Genomic DNA, 24,885 nt, shown 5'->3' with positions numbered 1-24,885 from the left:
GTCCTCACTTCTACTTACTCGTGAGAAAATTTTAAAAAGAAGAAAATCATAAATAGCCCCCAAATGCCAGGCAGCCTGGCACACAGCAGACATCCTCAAATCTGGTGAACGAAAAACTCAGTTCCCTACTCCTTCTGCCTAATGCAATTCAGAAAAGCATTACAGAGCACATCTCCTGCCAGGAGGGAAAGCCTGCCAGAATGCAGCTCTTGCCTCGCCTCTCCTACAGGACTCCGCCCTCTCTATAGGTCTGCTCCAAGCCTACCCAGGTCAGCAGAGACTGGGTAGGCGCCAAGCGGGCAAGGGCACTGTCCTCATTGCATCTCACCACTGACAGCACTCCCTAACGAATGAAATAGCAAAACCGAAAAAAAAGGAAAAAAAAAGTAAGAGGAAAATGGGGGGAAAACGTTAAAAACAAACAAAACCTTTTAGGAAAACAGCTGCATTGCTCAGGCCTGAAAACTCAACTAGGTACCCTCGGTCTCTCTGGGGAATCAGGCCCCAGCTCAGATATTTGGAAACAAAAATTGCAGTGTCCGGATAAGGATGACCGAGTCTACTTCTCCCACCGGCCGGGCCTGGGACCCCGAAGGCCGCCCCGCTTCCACTGCCCGACTCCACCGCCAGCAAGGACGAGACACCAGCACGATGCCGGCGGAGAAGCGCCGTAACCGGGCAGCCAGCCCGCCGCAACACCCGGAGAGGGCCGCGTTCCCACTGGGGCTCGGGCGGCCCCACAGCCCCCTCGGAAAAAGGAGGGGCCGCTCTCCGGCCCCGGGCGCTCGGGTCGCGCCGGCCCTTTCTCACGCCGGCCGCGTTCCTTCCGCCCAGAGAGGGCAAAGAGTCCCGCTCCCCGCCGGGCGCCCCCGCCCGCGCTCCGGAGCGCCCCCTAGGACGGAAGCCCAAGAGGCGGCCGCGCCTCTGCGGCGATTTTGTTCGTGCGCGGTGGGGGTTGCCCTGTCTGTCGGCTACCGGGGCTTCCCTGCCCCCCCACCGCAGCCCTCCCTCTCCCCCCCCCCCAGCGGCCGGAACCTCCCTGCGGGGCGGAGTGATACCGGCGGCGGAGTAGAGCGCGGCCCGGCCGAGCCCGGCGTCCGGCACTGCGCGGGGCGGGCGGCGGGCGGAGGGAGGAGGGGAGAGAGGCGGGGCCGGGGCGGGTTGTTGTGAGGCGACTGCGCTACTGCCGGACCGGGGCGGTTATGGCGGCTCCATATTAACACCCTCCTCCTCCTCTGCCGCCGTCTCCTCCTCCTCCTCCTTTCCCTCCCGCCCGCACTCGTGAGCCATCTCCCCCTTCACCCTGAACGCCTACCTCTTCCCCTCACCTTTCCCCCCTCCCCTCTTCTACCATGCCCGGCATGATGGAGAAAGGGCCGGAGTTACTGGGGAAGAACCGATCGGCCAACGGCAGCGCCAAGAACCCGGCAGGCGGCGGTGGCAGCGGCGCCTCGTCCACCAACGGCGGGCTGCACTTCTCCGAGCCCGAGAGCGGCTGCAGCAGCGACGACGAGCACGGTGGTAGCCTCCAACTCCTCCCCGCCAGCCCGCCTGCCCCCCTCCCTCCTCCCCTCCCCCAGCCCCCTCCCCTCGCCGCGCTCCCGCCCTCCCTCCCCTCGGAGCCCGGGCGCTGCGGTAGCCTCGAACTCCCGGTGCAGTGCAGCAGCACCCCCGCGACCCCCGTCCCTCCGCCCTCGCCCAATCCTCCGCCCTCGCCCCCCCCGCTCCCCGCCCCCATCCGCTGCCATCTCTTGGAGTGCCCTGAGTTAATATCTTCCCAGCCACCCGTCGCTCCTTTCCTCTTTCTAGCAATTTTTATATTTTATTAAGTGTCTCTTTTTCTTTTTTTCTTTCATTTCTTTTTCGTTTCTTTTTTTTTTTTTTTTTTTTTTTTTGACATTGCTTTGCAGATGTTGGGATGAGAGTCGGCGCTGAATACCAAGCCCGGATCCCTGAATTTGATCCAGGTAGATATATTTGCTTAGGCAAAATTCTGTTTCCCCTTTTCTGGGATTGGTTTCGGGTGGAAAGGGTAGAGGGCGGGCGGGGTAGGGGTCCGGGTGTGCGTTTGGGAGGGGATGCGGGGCTCGGATGGTCAGGCATCTCTGGCGGGGAGGCTGTCAGGCTTGGCAGGGCTGTGACACAGGGCGTGTGGGCAGATGTGTGCATTGCAAGGTTAACATGGTTCCTTTGGAGGCCACTTGCCTGCTGGTGGCTTCGCCCTTCTGCCCCCTGGGCCCGGGGCGAGGTCGGGGAGAGCAGAGGGAGACGGCCCTCGGCGAATTGGAGGTCCGCGGCCGGGGAAGGGGCGGCTGCGGGGCCGCGGGCGGAAGGAGAGGCTGTGCGGGCTGTGTGTGGAAGAACCATGCCGATGTCAGTCGCCGCTCCACCGGCCCCCAGGAGCAGAGGGCCGCGCTCCGGCAGGGCGGCGGATGCCCGGACTGCTGTCACCGGCCGGAGCCCAGGGCGAGCCCTGCCCGACCCGCGCGCACCCGGGGTTTTCTCTTTTCTTTCTTTTTGGCTAGGTAGTGTAGCTTTGCTCGCGACAGCTCAGCGGAGTCTAGGAGCCAGGGAGAGAAAGGGATGGGGGAAGGGGTGGGGAGCAGCCAGAGGCACACCTCGCTCGCGAGCCAGCCCTGGGAAGTCAGACCACAGGACAGTGGCGGCAGCTGCCAAGGAGACATTTTCTCCCCGAGCAGCCAGGTTCCAGTGTCCTCTGCCAACCCAGCTTGCGGGCTCCCTGTCTACTTTTCTCCAAACAGGCTCCCTGGCGGTCACGGGATTTCAGCCTGGACGGGGATTGGGCGAGAGTTCCGCATATGGAGGCGCCCTTGCTGGAGCCTCTCGGAGTGGAGCGTGTTTCCTTCTCCCCACCCCACCCAGACCCTCTTCAGTTCAGGCTTTGGACAGACTTGGAAGGGGCTGGGTTTTTCCTTCTTACTTGGTCAGTTTTTTGCCCATTGCTCGCTCATAATAACGTTGTCTCTGTATTGGGATTCTTGAATTCTGTATTAGATACTAGTAAGGCTTACTTGTATTTTTCTTGGAGGAGGGGAATAGCATGTTTATTTGAGTATGGACTATAGCTGGGTATTTTCATTCCTCCCCTGCCCATTACAGCGGTGCAAAATGATACTCACCGACCATTTAAAGAGTTTTAGGCAGCAGCAATTCCTGTTCCAAGGGAGAGGGTAAAATAATGAGTGTTAAAAGGATTGTTAGTGCAGGCTGTTTTTCAGTAGGTAAAAACAACCGTACCAGAGTGCTCACGATCTCATTGCATTCTAAGTGACATGGCGGTTAATGCATAATACATTTTATTTAAAAGACATCAGTGTGTGTACTGGTGGGCTTCAGATAATTGAAAATGTTTTGTGAAATTAATTTTCTCTGATGTAGTTAGTAGGTGAATGGCACTTTCACACATTATTGTGCTACCTCAGGTTTTAGGTTGACATTTGGAAAGAACTTGCTTTGGCTTAAGAGAGATTGAACTCAGTTCCCAGCTCTTTTATCTCTGTGCTCTGAGCAAGTCACTAGCCTTCCCTGAGCCTCAATTTCTTAGCTGTAAAATGGAAATAAAAAATATTTCATAAAATTCTTGCCAGGATTACATGACTGCACAGTTACTCAGCAAAGATTGAATTTCATGATTAAGAATGATTCCACATACATTTATACGTTTCTCATTTGGGTCTTTCATTGGGACTCTGCTTTTGGGGAATTGATAAACTTATTTCCAAATTAGAACTCAGCAGCCAGAATTATTTCAGAGGTTAATAAACGTAACCTACCTGCCCCCCATCCCCCACCCCATTAGTTAGGTTTATGTTTCATAGGCAACTATACCCAGGTTGATTAAGGGTCTTGTGTTTAACAGCCAGACTTCCTGCTGGGACAGATTTACACATCATGTCCTGATCACTATACAGCATTTTTTGTTTCATGATAGAGTAAATACTGGAACAAATTTCAAAATTGAAAAATAATTCATTAAAAGTGCAGAATACTTCTTAGGTGGTTTCACATGGCCACTATTTGGATTATCCAATTTACTTGATCGTAGTTTGCTTATTTTGAACCTAAATAGAATATTTGTGTGAAAAAAGTTACGGAAATATTACTATTTTTTAAAGTTATATTTTCAATTTACTTACTCGGACTGATTGATACTCTTTATTAGGATAAGGATAAATGTCACATTCTTTAAATTCACTTATTGATTTTTTCCTTAATCTTTTGTAGAAGAATACTGAACTTAAGGACACAACTAAAACCAGTTACCAGTTAAACTTAGGTCATTTGGCTCTTAAACACAAGACCCCTAACCAACTTGTGTAGTTAGTTGTCTTTAGCTGTTACAGGCTAATCTTGTCAAACAAATGTAGATTATCAATTATTAGACACTTTTTACAAGGAAGTATTGAGCCTCTATGCAATTCAAGATAGTACCACTGTTTTAGTCTAAGTGTTACACTGTTGTATGAAGTTTTTACCTCCCATCAATTCAATATAATTGAGACTTTAAGCATATTTCTTTGGGAAAGATAAAAGAAAAAAGACATTAATTAATGGTAGAAATTGAGATACGGTCAGTTCTTCTCCTTTTCTCTTTTTCATACTATTATCTTTAGCTTCATAAACCACTCAGTCTGTCTTCATAGAGCTTGTTCACCCATAGCCATCCAAGTTGTTTAGAAGAAAAATTGCTTAGGTGCCAGGATTATCATGATCAGAATGTAGGAAAATTATAAGGGAATTTTTGTGTGTGTGTGTGGAGGGCATTTTTATTGGAGGAGATGATGATGATAGAAATTGAACACAATAAATTATTAAACTGACTTTTAGGAAATATGAGAAAAATTGAGATTTAAGTTAGAATTGCCCAATTTAATTGCCAAATTTAATTTATATTAATTAATGAGCCATTGCTAAGAATGCCTTTATAAAAATTTACTAACTGGATTTCTGATTATTTTCTTGGGTTCCTTTGTTTGTTTGTTTTTGATTCTTTACTAGGTCTTCACAACTTTTATTTAGTGCCTACTGTCTACACTTATACCATGAGGAGCAGTTTTGTGTGGTTATTAAGTATCTCACTTCTTATCATATGCCTTTTAGCTAGGATGGCATAGTGCCCTTGGGTGGACTAACTGACATGTCCAGGCCTTAGTTTCCTCATTTGTGAAAGGGAGATAACGTTAACTATATCATAAGATTAAGTGAAAATTAATATATGTTCAGAAGTGTTCCTCAAAATAATTTGCTTGCATCAACACCCATAAAAGGAATTTGAAAAAAGATTCTCACACGCTTTCAAGTTGACTTCTGTTATTTGCCACTGAGTTTAAATAGTTGAGAAATGTAATCTCCAGTGTATTGCAAATATTAACACTTTGAAATAAAGTGTTAATGAAGCTGTTTATCCTTATTTTAAATGCACCCAGTTAAATATAAATACTAGAGTAATATGGTGGTACCTATTTTATAAAATACATGAACAAGCTCCTAACAGTCTGAAAGTTTACATTGTTCCTTTTTGTCTTTGAAGTTATTTCCATGCATTTTCCCCACAGAATTTTATGTATTTTTGTTTGAAAGTGCTTTATTGATCACCTATCCAGTTTCTCCACCACCGTAATATGTATTCTTGTGAACATTAGGTTCTAAATGTTAAATCTCTTCTGGCTTGAGTTATTATAATTAATGCATAATTGATTAAAATTCTAACAGTCCTGGTTTCTTGAGTAAAGGAGGGCTTTGCTGATAGCCTTTGGCACTATAGAGGTTTTAATATTTGGGGCAGAATGCTTTTAAAAGATTTGGGATGGGTGGGAAATCTTGCTTTTTATTTCCGTGAGAAGGGTATTTCGGAAGAAGGTCAGAAGTAGAAGGAGCAGATAGTTTAGACTGAACATGAGTTCTTAGGCAGATGTACTTGGGAAAGAACATAGGGAAATTCAAGGGCTGAAAATTGATTCCCATCAAACTTAGTCATGCTTATGTACCCCTGGAAAAGTCTTTGTTTATCCCGGTGTGAAGCTGGTGAGTTAAGTATATAATTCAGAGCCTAGTTTATAAATGATAGAATTTAAAAAAATATTTGGAGTATCTTAATATTCTTTAAATTCTTTATATAGAATATTTGTTCCATGATTTCTATCAAAGTCCTATTTTAAATGTCTTAAAGGAAATCTGAAAAAAAAAATAGACTTTTTGTATGTATTTTGAAATTTGCTGGTGTAGAAACCCTAACCTTATCAAAATTACACAGTCATCCCTCGGTATCCACGGAGGATTGGTTCCAGGACCCCTTAGGGTACTAAATCTGCAGATGTTCATATAAAATACAATATTTGCCTATAACCTACGTACATCCTCCTGTATACTTTAAATCATCTCTAGATTACTTATAATACCTAATACAATGTAAATGCTGTGTAAATAGTTATATTGTTTAAGGAATGAAGATGAGGAAAAAAAAAACCTGTACATGTTCAGTATAGACACAACCATCGTAGGCCTAACTACATACTACGTGTCCCCAACAACATAACAATCTTTTTCTTTTTCTGGGACGTTTTCTATCCCTTGGTTGGTTGAATCTGTAGATATGGAAACTGTGGATACAGAGGGCTGACTGTACTTTTGTTCTGTAGTTGTTGGTTTTCCCTAATTGGTTTCATAAATGTACTTTACCAACTGCAGTTAAGGAGATATAAAAGATTTCAAAGGAATTAAACTTAAATATTTCATTTGATACTTTTGGAAACTTCAGTAATTTTATTTTCAGAATTATCATGCTACTATTAAAATTGTAGTAGCTTGCTATCTAGGTTTTAGTTTGTTGTTTTTTAATCCATTCAGAAGATAGGATACTTCTAAGGCTTGGTTATTTTGTTTGTGACTGAAGTTTGAGTCTCAGTATTGCTTCTGAATATCAGACAATTTCGAGGTATAATCTTAAATATTGTAGCAGATGAAAGCAAAATAAACATTGGGTTCATGTCCTTTAAATATCTTCATGTATTTCTACTTTTATGATGGAAAGGGTAAAACTTTATTGGATGCAAAGCATCCTGGAGGGTAAATTGTTTTTAATAAAACAAGTTACTTTCTCCTATTCTTTTATCGGAGAGGAATCAGGTCTGAGTTGTCAGAAAAACGAAAAGGTCATTTTAGCTATTCAATCTCATTTTCAAAGTGTTTTAAGAAGGGACATCAGCCATTTGTGTTTGTACCCCATGAGGTTTTATTCATTTAAACATTTTTATTTGATAATGTGAGGAGAAGCCCTTTCAGAATAGAGAAAGAAGAGAACTTAAGAAAAAACTAGTTTTCAATAAGCATATACTAGTAATAATAAGTCTTATATAATGTTTACCATATGCCGGCCACTTTATATAGATTAATTAATTTAATTTTTTAACAACTCTGAAGTAGGTACTCTCATCAGCCCTGTTTTTAAAGATGAGTTAAATTAAGGCACAGATTAAGTAAATTAAGTAAGTAGCAGAGCTGGGATTCAAACTTGGGATCTGGCTCTATAATGGTTGCACTCTTAACCATTATACAAAAATATCTCTCGTTTCCTGTGAACATCAGTCATCTCTTGGACCTAGCTGACACATATATGATTGAAAAATGGTCCAGTTCAAGGGTTAGGGAAAGCACATTGGGAAGTGCCTGATTAGGCTGCTACTAGACATGGTTACTCTTGCTACACACACACCCATACACCCATTATTAGAAGAGCTGTTAGTCCCCACAGCTTGGATGCCAATTTCTGCCAGACCAAGTCCTTAATTACAGTGGTAGGAACTCTTCATGGGGAAAAATACAAAAGAATAGTTTATATTTGTTTAAGGGATATTTAATGAAGATTTTAATTCAGATCTTCTATAATGCAAGAATCAGATGCAAGGAAATATGTTTAAATATTAAGCATGATATACTACTATTAAGACGTGAGACTTAATGGGACACTGCTGCGTTTTATGTTCTATTAAGTAGGATTTACATTATCTTATTGTCACAATCCATTGTGAAAAAAAGTCAGTGCCATGTTACAGGATTGCGGTTTAGGATGCTCACTAGAAATAGCAATAGATTTTATTATGAAGGCTTCTGACCAGTTTAGGTAGGATATCTGCATTATTTCCATGGAATGGTTGGGCTCCTACACGTTTACATTTTTATTTTATGTGGTTAAAATTAAATGCATATTTTAATATTGAAGTTTTTAAATGACAGATTAAAATTTATTTTCGTTGAATACAAATATTAGATACTATACTTCTAACTTGCGTATTTTTCAATTCTCAGCTCCTATTTCTGTCTTTTATTAAAGATACTTCTGACAAAATGTAGTAGGTTTTACCTTTAGATTTATTTCATAATCGTGGTTTTTCTAATACTTTGATAGTGTTGTCACTTCCCTTTTCTCCCTCCTTAATTTTTCCTTATAGTGAAATGCATACATATAATTTTAAAAACAACTTAGCTTCATGTTTCACTAACAGTGTGTCATTCTCTAAAATTTGTTGATTGGATAGTAGTGATACATGATGATTCTCCAAAAATAAAAAACTATGGAATGCTATTAAATTATTGCTTGATAGATAAACCTCTCTAGATTGAGATTATAGTAATAGTTACTTTCACCCTGGAAATGAATGTACTGTATTTCAAATATCTTACAACTTTATAAATGATTATAGTTTAACCTCAGAATTCTGTTAATGTTTTATGTGAATTATTTTGGAATTCTGGCCATTAGTTGGTGGTGGCTATCACACTTGATAAAAGTCATTTATGACATATTCATAGACAAGTCTTAAAATAGGTAGCAACAAATGAAGCATTTGTTGATAGTTTTAATTAACTTGAAAGCACCTAAGAATTAGGGAGGAACCAGAAAAAGGCCACTGAGTAATTAAAAGACAGACCCCAAGGGCATGTTACTTGGCTCTGGGATACCTGTGTCAAGCTTTCATTCTTTCTGTCTATTCTTAATTTACATGCAGTTTCAGTAGAGCTTAATTTTTCTGGCTTTTTAGATTAAAACAGATTAGAAATAAATTAAAAAGAGCAATATGCTTCTAGATTAGATGTAGGCTCTTCCATTAAGAAGAAGTAGCATTTTACATTTTTTGACTATTTTCCTCTTACACAGAGTACATACTTTTATAAATATGAAATAAATGAAATTAAGTCTAAAAAGGAATAGCTGACAGTCTTCTAGCAAGGAATAAGATAAAATAAAAACCATGAAAAGCTGATACGAGTATGTAAAAATTACAGTAATTTAGGCCTATTTAAATATGGGGCAAAAGAATTAACTTACCACCTGTGGTATTCTCTATGGTTTTAAAAGAGATTTTAATGACTCCGAAGTAATGTATAGGAGGTTAAGTCACCTGTAAAGAAACAGGGATGTGTAATGTACTTAAGGAAATCTTTCTTTTTAATTTAAAGAGGGTAAGCTTCAGTGTTTATGAAATTACCTTTATTTTCATAAATGGGACATTTACTATGTTTACTGGAAATCTGTTTTACTTCTCTTTGTTTTCCTGTACTTTGTGTTTCTTTGTCTTCTTTTGCAGGTACTATACTAAAATAGAAATAATTTTGTTTATGCTTATTTTGAATGTAAATAAAAATTTGAAATATTCAAAGTAATTAATTTTTCCCCAGGTGCTACAAAGTACACAGATAAAGACAATGGAGGAATGCTTGTGTGGTCTCCATATCACAGTATCCCAGATGCTAAATGTAAGTTTTCTGAAATTAAATGTTTATGTCAGTAGGGATCTATCAATCAATTCAAAATGCAATTTATATTTGTGTTTGGGTCTCTTAGATTCACATAAGAAAAGCCAGTTTGTCTTTGTTTTGTTTTGTTTTCTGATGGAGGTTGTTACATTAGAATGTTTTTCCTTTTGAAAGATAGTGGGTTGATCATTCCAATTTGTGTCAGGCCCAGGAAGACTGAGAAATCCTAGGATCTGATGGCATTGCTGCTTAAATCCTCAAGCAGGGGAGGGAGTTACTATGTAGACATCTGTACAGGCTTTTCCTCAGTGTACGAAGCTGTAAAGAAATGCCTTCAAACTTCCAAGAGCCCACTATCATTACCATTTTAAAGAGGAAGGGAAAGAACTGACTTCAGCAGCCAGCAATCAGGTCATCTCTGTGCCCTCCATTTCTGGACGGAGACCTTCTGGATCAATGACCATACACTTCTTGAATCATGGTGTGGCTTTAGACTTCAATGTGATGTAGCGGACCTGATCCTTTGCGGCACATCAGATATAGGAAACGTGCAGGTAACAAAACTAAGATCCCCACCCCTCCATTTAGTTATCATTGAATTTACTAAAACAAACAAGAAAACCACTCAACAGCTATTCTAGCAGCTGTAAAATAAGCTTGTCTTTTAAAAATATTTACTAAATCTTATAAGTGTCCATGATGGTTTATTTAGTTTATGAAAAGTAATGATCATGTGCATAGTTAAGTCTTATCATTCTTATTGGTGCAATAAGAGAACTAAAAATTGACAACAGTATTATTCTGCATATTTAATAATTCCTATTGAAGCGCTTTAAAATACCAGCAAAAGGTCTAGCTGGTAATCTAGGAATTAAATGCTCTTGAGACATTCTTAAATGGAAAATATGAAATTGTACATTTGGCCTGGGACTGTATACTGAGAAACCCAAAAGAGACTAGCGTGTTTCTTTGGTTAAATCCTCATTACAGGCAAGGGTTTTCATTCACAAACTGAGTATCAGGGTATCGTTGGCTTTTGCTGTTTTATACTCTTGTGTGTTTCTTAGTAAAGTGGGAAACAAAATTCAGAAAGCCAGTATTTCCTGGTAGTACGATGACCGTGTGGAATATCCAACTGAAGGTCTAGGGTTATACATTAGAGTCACTTCGGGGAACTTTGAAAAAAACAACACACTGCTGTTGTTTGATCTCTATCTCAAACCAATTCGGTCAGAATTTTCAGAGGTGGAGTCTGGACTTACTTTTTTAAAGCTCCCCACTGATTCTAATGCATAGCCAGGGTTGAGAACCACAGGCTGATTGGTGTTTAGCCTTCTATTTATAGGACGATAAGACGTTTTGTTAAAGTTAATCAGCATATATTTAGACCTGTCATGTGTTTTAAGTTCTATGGTTTCTAAATAGCCTATAATATTTGGATTTTTTTATACCAAAAGCTTACAGTCTTATGGAGATACAATAACATCGATAAAAAATAGATGTTATTCTAATAGGATTAATGCTATAATAGCATATGTATACATTAAACTGTACTGTACTAGTAATAATAACAAATTCTTATAAAGTACTTTAAAATGTGCCAAGTGCTATTCTAAGCACTTTACATATATTAGCTCATTTAATCCTAGAAGGAAGGTACTTTTTATCACCATTTGGAGTGAGGAAACTAAGGTACAAAAGGTCAAGTTAATTGCCTGAAGTTAAAACACAAGGGACAAGGCTGAGAATCTAGCTCAGGTAGACTAGCTGTTCTAGGATCAGAATTCTGAACCACTGCTTTTGAAAAATGAGCGTAAAGAATTAATTAATTAATACACACACACACACACACACACACACACACACATATGTGTATGTATAAAGGATCAAGGAGTGACTATGGATTTCATTTGAAACTGAATCCTGCTGAATGTAAAATGGCAGACTTCTCAGTAATGAGACCTTAAAATAGCCAGTATATCATCATTGAAGCTGTGCTTATCTAAGTAATTCTATTGGCTTGATTACATATGGAGGATGAATGAAAATGGAATATTCACACACCTTTTGTATAGTGAGCAGAAAAGCTGAAGAAAATTTTAGGGATACGGCAGTGTATTTAAAATGTTTTATTACGTATAGCTGGCAAAACTATAGCAAAACTAGGGTTTCCATGCTGGAATTCCCGCCCATTCTTAGGAATTTTTTTTGCTTTCCCGTTCCCGAATACCGAGAAAAGTTGGTCAGGAAATCAGGAAAATCGGCTCTTTGAACCTAGTAGTACCCACAATGGGAAATAAACGTACTACTCACAGTGTATTTCTTAGACATTTTCCCTATTTATCGGTAGGGTTTCCAGGTGGGGAATTCCAACCCATTCTCGGGAATTTCTTTTGCTTTTCCATTCCTGAATCCCAAGAAAAGTGGCCAGGAAATCGGGAAAATCAGCTCCTTGAACCCAGGTGGTTGATAGTGTTGGCCGTCACTTTGTGGAAACGATTCATCGTGGAGAACAGAAAACAGTTTATATATTGGGATTCGGGAACAGGAAAGCGAAAAAAATTCCTGAGAATGGGCGGGAATTCCCACTTGGAAACCCTAAGCAAAACCATCTTTTATACAGCTATCAGAAATGGGAAGGTAAAAGCTTTGGGCCAATTCATTTAGAAATGGGGTCTTAAATAGCTAAGTGTCTTCAAAGAAAAACTGCAACAGAAAATCAAGAAATTAATATTTTACACTATAATTAGGCTCTATTGGCTACCACAGATTGATCTTTTTTGTATACAAAAATAATGAGTAATGTCATTGAATTTAATAAGTGTATGCTATGCTGTCATAGAGATAAGTCATACTAAGGAAAATTTTAGGTGCACTTTTGATCCTGTTCATACAAGTAAAAGTCTTTGTTGTAATATTCGTGCAAAATGACTTTGACTATTTTTTGCCCCTGGAATATAAATTTTTAAATTCTGCTTTGTTTAAAAAAAAAGTAAACCTGGGCAAATGAAGTAAATGAGAATAATTAATTATGTAACATTGTTTCATTACAGTGGATGAATATATTGCAATTGCAAAGGAGAAACATGGCTACAATGTGGAACAGGTACGTAGAGAAACATTTTAATATTAAGGCTTGCCTCAATATTTACCAAATCCAAAGAAATATCATGATAGTTTGTATCCTAAGGAAGTACACAAGTTCAACCAACTTTATAGGTACCAAAAAAGTCCTGGCAAAGATTGACCTTTCAGCATTAAAGATTTTGGTTTTATAAATATTCGTCTCAGGGGGTTGAACATTTTTCTCTCAATACCTCTGTTTCTTATTCTGCTTTGAGTTTTAAAAGTATCTGAAAGCCGTCAGGATTATTCTGGCAAATGCTTACCAAAAAGGGAAAATGTTTTTGAGTACAGGTAAATTCTCTGACTTTTTAATCTAAAAGGCCTAAACGTTAAACTTTGTATTTAAAGAAATATTTAAGACTTCTAAATTATGAATGAAATCATTTACAATGGGCTTTTTAAAAATTAGATAACTTGAAAAAGGAAATATACATGGCATGTGGTTTATTATCTATAGTCATGAGGGGGCTGGAGAACATGGAAAAATTAAAAGGAAATAGGGATTCTTAAGTCTCACATCAACTAAGTATTAGGTCAAATTTTATAAAATAAGTAAAATAAGTAAATTATCTGTAACTTGGATTATTAAGAGCTAACTTTATAGTCAGTAACATGGTTAAATAATAAAAAAATCATTTCTGTGAAAATGAGATGTGTATCTAAATGTAGTTATCTTTTTTGTGTGGGTTTGAAGCCTTTGATTATGTATTTTGTTTTTAACCCTTGACTTTCTGTTGAATGTTTAAGAAAGGGTATCTTTTAAAATGTGACTGCACATATGTTCATTTTAATGTTCATTTTAAAGGAGTATTACCATAGTACAGAAATTAACTTTAAAGTTATGATCTAAAAACTTGCTAAGTCTCTTAAAAAATAATACTTTATCCCCTAAATGATACTCAGTATCTTATAGTAAAAATAAAGCCCTGTTACTTACCTACAATAAAAGAGAAAGTTGTGGAATTATTGGAAATTGTCCATTTCAGGCTTTCCTGTGATTTGCTAATGATGTCATTGAAGTTATTAATATGCCTCATAATAATTCTTTGTGTATTATGATAATAAAGAACTTTAAAAATATGTATGTGGTAAAAGATTCTTACATTTACAGTTGAGGTACTCTTCTTGGAAGTGTTCAGTTCATGATATACTTCTAATATCAGGGTTAGAACTAATATTTCTCTACTAAGTCTCAGTTGAGCACTTCTAATTTTGTTACAATCAATAGTTTCATTCAAGTACTAGTTTACTGGGTAGTTTTCCTTTTGGCATATTTTTCTGTACGCATTGACAAATGAATAAATATGGGTAAAATGTCTTGATATGAGCCTACAGATCTGCAGCTCACTGTGTTTCCTAGATTCTGCAGTAAACATGGTATGTAAGAACATTCACTGTTCTGAGGCTCTACTTGAAAGAAAGAAATGAAGTCTGCTACCTGGGCACCCCTGATTAAAAGCCCCACACTGAGTGTATCTTCAGTTGAAGTCATAGGCATAAGATTTTAACCTAATTTGTGTTTAACTCTCTTAAGTGTGATAGAACATAAGTCCATTAAAAACCAAAGGGGAATGATTTCTCTTCAAAGGCACTTGGCATGTTGTTCTGGCATAAACATAACATTGAGAAGTCCCTTGCCGATCTCCCTAATTTTACTCCCTTTCCGGATGAGTGGACAGTGGAAGATAAAGTCCTATTTGAACAAGCCTTTAGTTTTCACGGGAAGAGCTTTCACAGGATTCAGCAAATGGTATGGTAATTTTGGTCTTACTGTGATTCATACCTGAATGATATCTTATGCTGTTATTAAATACTTCCTAGTTATTAAATAGAAAAAAAGTTTTCCAATCTAATTTTAATTTTTTTAAATATTTTGAAATCAGTATATTTGCATATAGTTTTATTTTCTACAACCACTCTAATACACAATGGTTATGTGCTATTTTGTAATACATTAATTTTTATTATGACTTAAATATATACTCATGTGTCATTGTGTTATTAAATAAGTTTGTCGTCTTGGGAAAAATCATACTTTTATTTTTATTTTGAAATGTTTTATTTCTTTAACATAAGGATTTTATTTTCTAATTTATATTCCTTTAGATATGAAAATCAATTTTTAAACGTTCTGTAATTCAGTATTGTTCAGATGCTGTTAATTTTTTTTTTTTTTTTTTTAGGGGAAAAAGTGCTCTTTAGTTCTTAAATTTTTAGTGTTGTGTCAAAATAATATAAGCCTGAGAAGTTGCTGCATTAAACTCTTTTAACCTGAATGGATAAAAACTAATGTTTGCAAATATATCTAAGTCTGTTCCATAGTGGAAGAGAACATTTTTGATCAGGAATGTGCAAAAATGCATTGTAAAGAATTTAATAGCTTTTCTTGAATACATATGCTAAGTGAAAGAAGCCAGACATAAAAGGTTATATATGTTGTATGATTCCATTTATATGAAATGTTCCAAATACACAAATTCATAGAGGCAAACCCACTGGGACGAGGTTAAGGAGAGAATAAGGAGTGACTGCTACTGGGCACGGGGTTTCTTTTTGAGGTTATGAAAATGCCTGGAATTAAGTGGTGATAGTTGTACAACATAGTGAATACCCTAAAAACCACTGACTTATACACTTTACACTAGTGAATTTTATGGTATGTGAATTATATATGAATTTAAATATTCCAATTCACATAGGGAGAAAAAAGAATTCAGTAACCCTTTAAGGAAAAATCAAATGCTAACATTGACTATGCTGGAAACTTCTGGGGCCATTCTTAACCATGTGACATCCTTCTCTCCACTCCCTGCTCAGAACAAATGGGAATATTCATTCAGAAATTTCGGTGACATAGGTGTGAGTGGGATACTATAACCGTAACAGCACTTTTTAGCTCTGTAATTCATAAAGGTACCCATGAAAATATTTTTCATCTATGTCTTTGTTATCTAAGTATCAAAGACCAATATTAGAAATATTATTCATTCTGTTAATCAGAGTTTATGAATTAAACTTGCTGATATTAACATAATTTTTTTTCCCCAAGCTTCCAGATAAGACAATTGCTAGCCTTGTAAAATATTACTATTCCTGGAAAAAAACTCGATCTAGGACAAGCTTAATGGATCGCCAGGCTCGTAAACTAGCCAATAGACATAACCAGGGAGACAGGTAGGTTGGATGCCTTGCTGTAGTTACTTTCTTAGGGACCCTATACTTTTCCTAAGGGAGAAGAATTATTACAACACATTGTACTTCTTATCCTTACATTCATGTGTCTGCTCTAACAGGAAGAGCTGAGGGATCAGAAACCTTAACAGTAAGAACTCTCTTCAACTCTTTAACTGTTAATCATAGCCAGCGAACATTGCAACTGAGTTATATTTGAGCTGTGTTTGATTAATTACAAATGCTTCCTTTTAGTATTGCTATATTCAATACATATATTTAGAATATATTAAATATATCCTCCAGAAGGTGCTCTTTCCACAATTACCTGAGTAACTGAAGTCCACATTATTGTAGCTGTATCTTTATGATAGTGTAAGATCATTTTGTTTCCTGATGTTTGTCTGTGTCCTCCAACTGGAGAACTGAAATAATAAGTATTATATCAAATTAACATAATATATGTGTCCTATTTCCCAAATATCTTTCCTGTTGGGTCTCTTTTTAAGCTAGAAATGTTTACTTAAATGATTGTATATGCCTTAAATATTTCTAAACACTGCAGAAACCTGAATTACAAAAGCTCATCTTTCCAAGGACAATCCATGTTCTGTTGGGGAATATTTAGTAAAATTATTAGCAAGGTATATTAGTTTGACAAGACTACTGGAATAGAGTAAAAAGAAAGGAATTAAGTTTACTCATCTCTGTCTCTTGTCAGTGATGATGATGTAGAAGAAACACACCCAATGGATGGAAATGATAGTGATTATGATCCAAAAAAAGAAGCCAAGAAAGAGGTAATTACGATCACTAGTGCTTATAAGTAATTGTTCTATACATCCTCTCAGAAAGAATGAATAGTGCTTCATATTTAAAAATGTTTTTATATAATGATTTAGGAGGTAATAAATTCCAATATTAATTCGAGGTTTTGGGGAAAACAGTAATATCTAGAACTCCAATTCGCCAGTGGTTTAAGTAATTTTGGGCTTATCTCATTCACTCAGAAGTATTGAAAGCCCTGCCACAAACCTTACTCTTTAATCCATAGAAAGGAAATAAAACCACCCTCAGATGATATAGTATTTGGTGTAAAATTAGGCTTCCTGGTTTTGTCACCCACTTTATCTTGAAAACATTTTTTTTTTCATGTTACAGCTAATTAGAAATGAGTAGCAGGTATACTGACAGCAGTGAACATTGAAAGCTGCCTCAAAGGAAGGGATAGAAGAATCCCGACTAGAAAAGTACTCGTATTCCTCAGTGTGATGATAATGATGACTCAAAGTCATTAAGAAAAAGCTAAACTGATGTACATGCTCATTTATTAAGGCAAGGACTTGCATAAGAGTAAAAAATAAACCACATATTGATGCGTAAGGCTTATGAAGTATAGGCAGCTGCGGATAGTGAAAATAACATTGAAATTAGAGACAAAATGTGACCGCATCCAATTTTATGACTCCCATTCCCCTTAAGGAACTCAGGGCCATGGCCCATTCTGGCCCTTGTCATCATGTTAAACTCTCCTCAATGAAATATTAAAAATCCTATTCTTACCTCAACTTGATATTTTACTAATTGTCTTAATGTTGCTAAATGGTCTCAAATTTCTCGATTCCTTCATTTTTTCCCAAGTCTGCCTTGTTTTCCTGAGCCATAGACCCAATTGTCAGCTACTTAAATTGTTCTCTTTCCATTCGCTCTACGTCCCCCCACCCCCCGGCCCCCACGTCTCTTATCCGTGCCCCATACGTGCCTATCCCTGTGAAGCCACAGTGCTGGACCAATTGCTATGCTTGGTCTGAGAGGGGAACATGACACAATCATGTAAATTCTTGCTACTTACAAAAAGCAGTTTCCGATTTCAGTGTAGTCTTCAGTGCCTCTCAATTTTTAATGTTTAAGCCTCAGTTTTTTCCATTGGTAAAATAGGATTGTTTTGAGAATCAAAGAGGTAATATGTATAAAAGCACTTAGTACCCACTACATAGTAAATCTTGAATAAAAGTTGCTGCTGTTCTATTTTCTGAGCAACTGTTTTGAACATTCACCCCTTTCTACACGTTGCCTACCACCTCTCACTCCGCCAAAATGTAGCAGATAACCTCACCTTCTGTTAAGCAGAAAAAATATCAAAGCAGGAATTCCCTTAAATTCCAGTCTTTGCGCTAACCTCTGCTACCATACCACCCTTTTATCTGAGTGTATTCACTTAGGATATTAAAATTACCGTGTTTTCCCACTAAGCTGTGAACTCATTGAAGTCAGGCTGACTTACATTGTACATCTTGTATCCCTTGTAGCACTTCACACATGTACACGCGAGAAATGTCCAGACCTGTGGACAAGTTTTAGAAGAGTTTATTTGAGCCAAACTGATGACATATGCCAGGAAGCAAGATCTCAAATGCTCCCAAGAATAAGTTTTGCAGCTTCTTTTATGCGTTTGAAATTAAGGCGGGAAGAAAGGAAGGTTACTTTGTAGGTGGGAGCAAGCAAGACAACAATCAGATTACAGGATAGTTAACAAGATTATCTGCTTTCTTAAGGGTGGTTATGCCTTCCAGGGGTATTCGGACATCTCAAAGGTGTGTTAACCTCCATGCTCGAGAACAGTGGACAAGACTTGCTTAATTTCACTCAAGAAGTTACAGGCCTGGGAAGTGATAACCCACCATGACCTCCGCATTTTGGAGTTTATGATCAGATCACCTTGTGAGGTTACTTTCCATAGATCCCCTTTTTTTCATCCACACACAGTACTCATTGTCACTTCCTTGCCAATACTTGATATGATTAGACTTAAAATGTTCCACATCTGGCAATATGAAATGATACTCAGTAATGTTTAGTGAACAAACATTCTGTGCCAGAATGCCTCCCTCTCACCCTAAGAAAAGTACCTGCCCTTGTTCTGTATAATTTCCCTGCTTGTTTGAGCCTGTCCGTCTCTTCATATCACTTCTAGGACTTCTCCCATCAGTCATCCCTTCTCTATGCCATATTTTCGTCCTTTGCGTTACAGCTCAGTGGTATGCACAAGTCTTCCATTTAAAAGCATAACTATCAACCAGTATAGAAAAAGCTATACTCCTTAGCACTACTTCACTCTTTAGTTTGCTTCAGTTAGGCTTCTGTCCCTTCACTTCCCTGAAACTGCTGACAGAGGTCACCAGTGACCTGCCTGCCATATCCAGGGACTGATTGATGATTCATTGTATTCTGCTTGTGCTTTCTATATCATCTCAAGTTACTGACCCTTCCCTTCTTCCTGAAAATCTCTTTGAGTTTTGTAACACCATTCTATGATTCCTATTTACCTTTTTAACTGTTGTGTCTCAATTTTAGTGACTTTTAATTACTGTATTCATTTTATCATTGCTTTTTAAATTCTCTCAACGAAATTTTGTCTTTTTCTCTTTGTTTTTCTGCCTCCTTTATTTTTAGGTTCTCATCTCTGAATTATTGAAACTTTCTATCATATTTCCATGCCTCCAGACTCTCCACACCACACCTTCCCATCCATTCTTTACCCTGTTGCCACAGCAATCTTTTTAAAGCCAAATTTACTGCTCTTAACCCTTCGATGGCTTTGTCTAGAAAATAAAACACAAACTTTTTCCCCACCCCACCCCACCCCACATGTTTCTAATTACTAATTGTGTTTTAAATAAGTCTTTTAGTTCCCTGAATTTTGTCCTGTGGTTATGTTAGTCCCTTTTTTCTGGAGTTCCCTTTCTTCCCAAATCTGCCTAGGCAATTCCTCATAATTCTGTAAAATATAGCCTCTGTACGAAATCTGTGCCTTGTCTGGAATTGACCACTTCCTTATTTTTCTTTAAATCTATTGCAGTACTCATTCAGCTGAATGGCTCTTGTTCACTTATAGTCTCTCCTCTTCCCCATCTGCCTACCCCTGGGTGGTAAACTCTTTGAGAGCAAGAATTATATCTTACCTACAAGACCTGGTACATAGTAAGCATTCAGTCAAATTGATTATAATTATAAACTTACTGTACAAATATGAGAGATTTTTTTTTTAAGATTTTATTGGGGAAGGGGTACAGGACTTTTATGGGGGAACAGTGTGTATTTCCAGGACTTTTTCCAAGTCAAGTTGTCCTTTCAATCTTAGTTGTGGAGGGCACGACTCAGCTCCAGGTCCAGTTGCCATTGTTAGTTGCAGGGGGCACAGCCCACTGTCCCTTGCGGGAGTCAAGGAATCGAACCCTCAACCTTGTGGTTGAGAGGACGTGTTCCAACCAACTGAGCCATCTAGGAGCTCAGCGGCAGCTCAGCTCAAGGTGCCGTGTTCAATCTTAGTTGCAAGGGGCGGAGCCCACCATCCCTTGCGGGACTCGAGGAGTCGAACTGGCAACCCTGTGGTTGAGAGCCCACTGGCCCATGTGGGAATCGAACTGGCAGCCTTCGGCATTAGGAGCACGGAGCTCTAACTGCCTGAGCCACGGGGCTGGCCCCAAATATGAGAAATTTAGGATTTGGATTTCGTTATCCAGAACAGTGTATACATATGGAATACTGTTTTATCCAGTTATGCGAGATGACACATACAAGTTTGGTCTTCTGTTTGCCTGTGATCTCATCCTATTAGCAAATAATGTGAGGGGAGTGTAAGGTAAAAAGTGTTAAAAGGATACTGCCTGTTGTGGTCCCGGGTCACACTGCATGTCAGCAACTTCGTTCATTTCTCTGCTCTTTCACAAGTGACAAGGACATCAGGCAGAGAATGATACTTTATTATTGCCTTTAACACAGATCTTTGCAGCTGCTTCTACATGTTGTTGACACATTATATAGAAAGTTTTTTTTAACTTAAAAATTATGAACTACACATACCATAGAGTATGTACAGTTTAAACTAAATAATAATAAAATAAACACCAATGTGTCTGTCACTCAGCTTAAGAAATAGAAGTTCTGTGTGTGTTTCCGTACTTGAACCCCCTCCTCCCTTCTCTCCAGAGGGAACTTCTATCCTGAAATGTATCAATTATACAGTTCCTTTTTAAAATAGTTTTATCACATGTGTGTACCTCTGAGCAACTCTCACTTAATTTTGCCCATTTCAAATTTTATTTAAATGGAATCGTATGTATTCTTCAGCTACCTGCATTTTGTTTTTGTCCAATATATTTTTGCAATTCATTTTATTGCTATATTATAGCATTCCATTGTATACATATGGCACAGCTTATCCACTCTCTTACCAATGGACATCATTTCTAGTTTTTGTTATTATGAACAGTACTGATAAGAACATATCCTGGATACACACACGTGTATAAGAGTTTTCATGGGATAGAGGTTCTCAACTAAGTTTAGCATCACCCCTGTAAGGGGCATTTAGAAATTATGGAGGTGCTTTTCATTGTTACAGGGATTGTAAGGTACCACTGGCATATAGTGGAGAGGGATGCCAGCTCTCCTGAAATGCATAGCACCGATTGTTCCACCAAAATGCCAACAGTGACTTATTGTATAACAATACCCTATGATTGTTTGGAGTGGAATTATTCTGTTTTAGGGTCCAGTATTCTACCTTATGTATGGGGGTATGTTCCAAGACCACTAGTGGATGCCTGAAAGCACAGCTAGTACTGAACCCTGTATATAGTATGTTTCTCCTATACATAACAAGGTGTGATTGAAAAATACGGTGAATGTTCACATTAAAAAAAATTATTATAGTAAAAGACATATTGTCATTAATCCCCCCTCAAAAGACACGCTTATCCCATGCTTCTTGCCACTTTCTGAAGCACTTCTGGAAGTCCTCTTTTGTCAGTGCCTTTAGTTCATCCTCCATCATGACAACACTCTGTGGCCCACATCGCTTCTGGTACAGCAATTTCTGTCAAATAAAAACATTACGGTGTCTCCTCATCCACCTTATTCACTGGATCTGGCACCGTGCAACTTCTGGCCCTTCTTCCCAAAGTAAAAATGACCATGAAAGGAAAATGTTTTGAATCAATTCAGGACATCAAGGCAGCCATGACAGTACAACTAAAGACACAAAAGAAGACTTCCAGAACTGCTTCAGAAAGTGACAAGAACGATGAGATAAGTGTGTTCGAAGCGAGGGGGAGTATTTTGAGGAGGATTAATGGCAATGTGTCTTTTACTGTAATAAAATTTTTTAAATTTAAACATTCACCATACTTTTGGATCACACCTCATACATATCTTTCTCCGTAATCAGCTTCTTTAACTATCGGAAGTATGGCAGCAGCTTCTTCATTGGCAGATGCAGCATCTCCAATAATTCTTATATTTTTCAGTCCAGACCTATTCCTGCAAGTAAATGGCTTGGTGTCGCTCATTTCAGGGGACCCCTTGCTGAAGTTTTCATACAAGTTCAGTGCTTTCTGGCGCAACACGTTATGGTCAACTGGAACATGTTTTCTGTTCATGTCTTCCACCCACAAATTTAATGCCTTTTCCATTTTAACTCAGCATTTGTCACCCACGGTGGCCATAATTTTTGCAGTTTGAGTGTGACAGCAAAACTAGCATGAATTTCTTTTTCCTTTGTCACAATTTCATGGATAGAAAATTTGTTCTTACTGTAGATCTAAGCAATCTCAGCATACAATTTTCTTTCTTTATTAATTGGAGAACTTCTACCTTCACACTTAAATGATGCACTTTATGGCTTCTCTTTGGCATACCAGAATTGCTGGCATCACTACTGTTGCACTTTGGGGCCGTTATTAAATAAAATAAGGGTTCCTTGAACACAAGCACTGTGACACCATGATAGTCAATCTGATAACTGAGACGGCTACTGAGTGACTAACAGGCAGGTAGTGTGGACAGTGGACACGCCAGACACAGCGATGAGTCATGTCCCTGGTGGGATGGAGCAGGACAGTGCGTTATAAGTGAGATTCCATCACCCTACTCAGAACGGCAAGCAATTTAAAATTGATGAAGTTTTCTGGGATTTTCATCTTAATATTTTTGGACCGCAGTTGACTGTGGGTAGCAACCTTCAGAAAGTGAAATTACGGATAAGGGGGGACTACTGTAGAACCATGTTCAACTTCCTAGGTAATGGCAGACCATTTTCCACATTTGATGTGCTTCCATTGGGCTGTAAGAGTACTCAGTGTCACCTTCCTTACTAATACATGATATGATGAGACTTTTAAAATGTTACAAATCTGGTAGTATGAAATGGTGTCTCATTGTGTGCTCAGTTTCATTCATCAGATTACTAATGAGGCTAAATATTTTTCCATCTGTGTATTTTCTATTTTTTTAAATGTTTATTTGTATGTATGTGGTATTTTTTGTTTTTGTTTGTTTTACCTACTGCAATTACGTTGTTTTTGTCTTTTTTTAAAAGACAGAACGTATAAAAGTTCTTATTAATGAATTCCTTATATATTCTTGATACAAATCTTTTGGTTAAATGTGTTAAAAGATCTTTTAATAGTTTGGTTTATCTTTTAATTCTCTACATGATTTTGATGAACAGATCTCATCAAAAGCATATACATATTTAAATTTCAGTATTTTTATATTTTAAGTTTTAAAGTTGCTTTTCACATAAAAGTACTTGATCTATCAGTAATTACATTTTGTTCATGCTGTGAGGTAGAGTTCCATTTTTATTTATTTGTTTTCTAATATAGAAGTGAGTTCATCTCTTTCAACTGGTCTGCAATGTCAGCTTTATCATATATGAGGTTTCTATATATGCATGGCTCTCTACTTTTGTCAGTTAAATATCCCTTGTCAGTCGCACAATGTCCTAATTACTGTAGCTTTGATAGCTGCTAGGGTAAGTCCCACTGCTTGGTGGTGGTTCTGAAGGAGTAAGTACTTGGCTATTCTTGGACCTTTGCTCTTCAAGCTTGTCAAATGCCTAGGAAAGCCCTACCAGATGATCCACTGAATCTGCATATAAACTGGGAAGAAATGAAACTTTTGTGCGATTGATTTGCAGATTATTTTGTATTTCTTATGTAGAGATTTATATTATCAGAATATACTAGCAGTTTTATGTCTTTTCAATTCTTATGTACCTATATTTCCTCCCTTACTGAACTGATTAGAATCACCATTATAACGTTGAAGGGCAGTTATGTTAGCAGATATTTTTATCTTATTCCTGATTTTAGAAAGAATGATTTTTATGTTTCAACATCAAGTAGGATGTTACTGAAGGTTTTTGACTCCCTCATGTGACTGGTAGTTGATATGCCAGCTGTTGGCCAGCATTCCTCTCCAGCCTGCTGGTCTGTGAGTAATCTGACTTCTTACCACGGACTTGTTTCTCCAGAGGAATCATCCCCAAAGCACTAAGTGGAAGCTAGCCAGCCATTTCTGGTCTAGTCTTGGGAGTTACTCAGCATAACTTCTATTGCATTCTGTTATAAGTGAGTTACTAAAGTTGGTCCAGTATCAAAGGGAGAAGGTAGACCCCCCCAATTCTCAATGGCTGGAATGTTGAGGAATTTGATGACATGTTTTAAAACCTCCAAGCCTACACTATGGAATTTTCATAAATGTTTTTTCATGTGTGCTTGAGAAGAATATAAACTCTCAATTACTGGTTACAAGGTTTTGTATGTGTCTTATTAATTGCAGCTTGTCAGTTCTGTGATTTAAATCTATACTCCCTTAACTGCCTACTTATTTGCTAGAGTGGTTTTTGTTGTTTATCTGCTTATTAAGAATCCATCTCTCGTCCCATTTTTTTTTACTTTCTATTAGTTAAAGATGTTTCTATATTTCTATTCTTATGTGTACTATGGAAATTTTGTCCTGCATGTTTAA

At 38.2% G+C, this 24,885-nt stretch overlaps 1 protein-coding gene across 5 annotated transcripts in view; it reads left to right on the top strand.

The window, feature by feature from the left end:
* Positions 1 to 1,135: 1,135 nt before the first annotated feature.
* Positions 1,136 to 24,885, top strand: part of RCOR3 (REST corepressor 3) — a 50,451-nt gene continuing 26,701 nt past the window's right edge. For 2 of the 5 annotated variants that reach the window (XM_074322421.1, XM_074322419.1), the window contains exons 1-7: positions 1,136 to 1,518; positions 1,911 to 1,967; positions 9,697 to 9,774; positions 12,828 to 12,880; positions 14,489 to 14,650; positions 15,950 to 16,074; positions 16,793 to 16,871. In XM_074322421.1, the coding sequence (XP_074178522.1) occupies positions 1,353 to 1,518; positions 1,911 to 1,967; positions 9,697 to 9,774; positions 12,828 to 12,880; positions 14,489 to 14,650; positions 15,950 to 16,074; positions 16,793 to 16,871 (720 nt within the window). In that variant the 5' untranslated portion in view covers positions 1,136 to 1,352. Of the gene's footprint in view, positions 1,522 to 1,909; positions 1,968 to 9,696; positions 9,775 to 10,147; positions 10,329 to 12,827; positions 12,881 to 14,488; positions 14,651 to 15,949; positions 16,075 to 16,792; positions 16,872 to 24,885 lie in introns of those variants that run through there. The other 3 variants (XM_074322420.1, XM_074322418.1, XM_074322422.1) reach the window with 3 other exon arrangements.

Source organism: Rhinolophus sinicus, linkage group LG17, assembly GCF_036562045.2.
Source record: "Rhinolophus sinicus isolate RSC01 linkage group LG17, ASM3656204v1, whole genome shotgun sequence".
Lineage (NCBI taxonomy): Eukaryota > Metazoa > Chordata > Mammalia > Chiroptera > Rhinolophidae > Rhinolophus > Rhinolophus sinicus.
The sequence above is the reverse complement of the archived record's forward strand: the minus strand, read 5'-3'. Positions and strand labels throughout refer to the sequence as shown.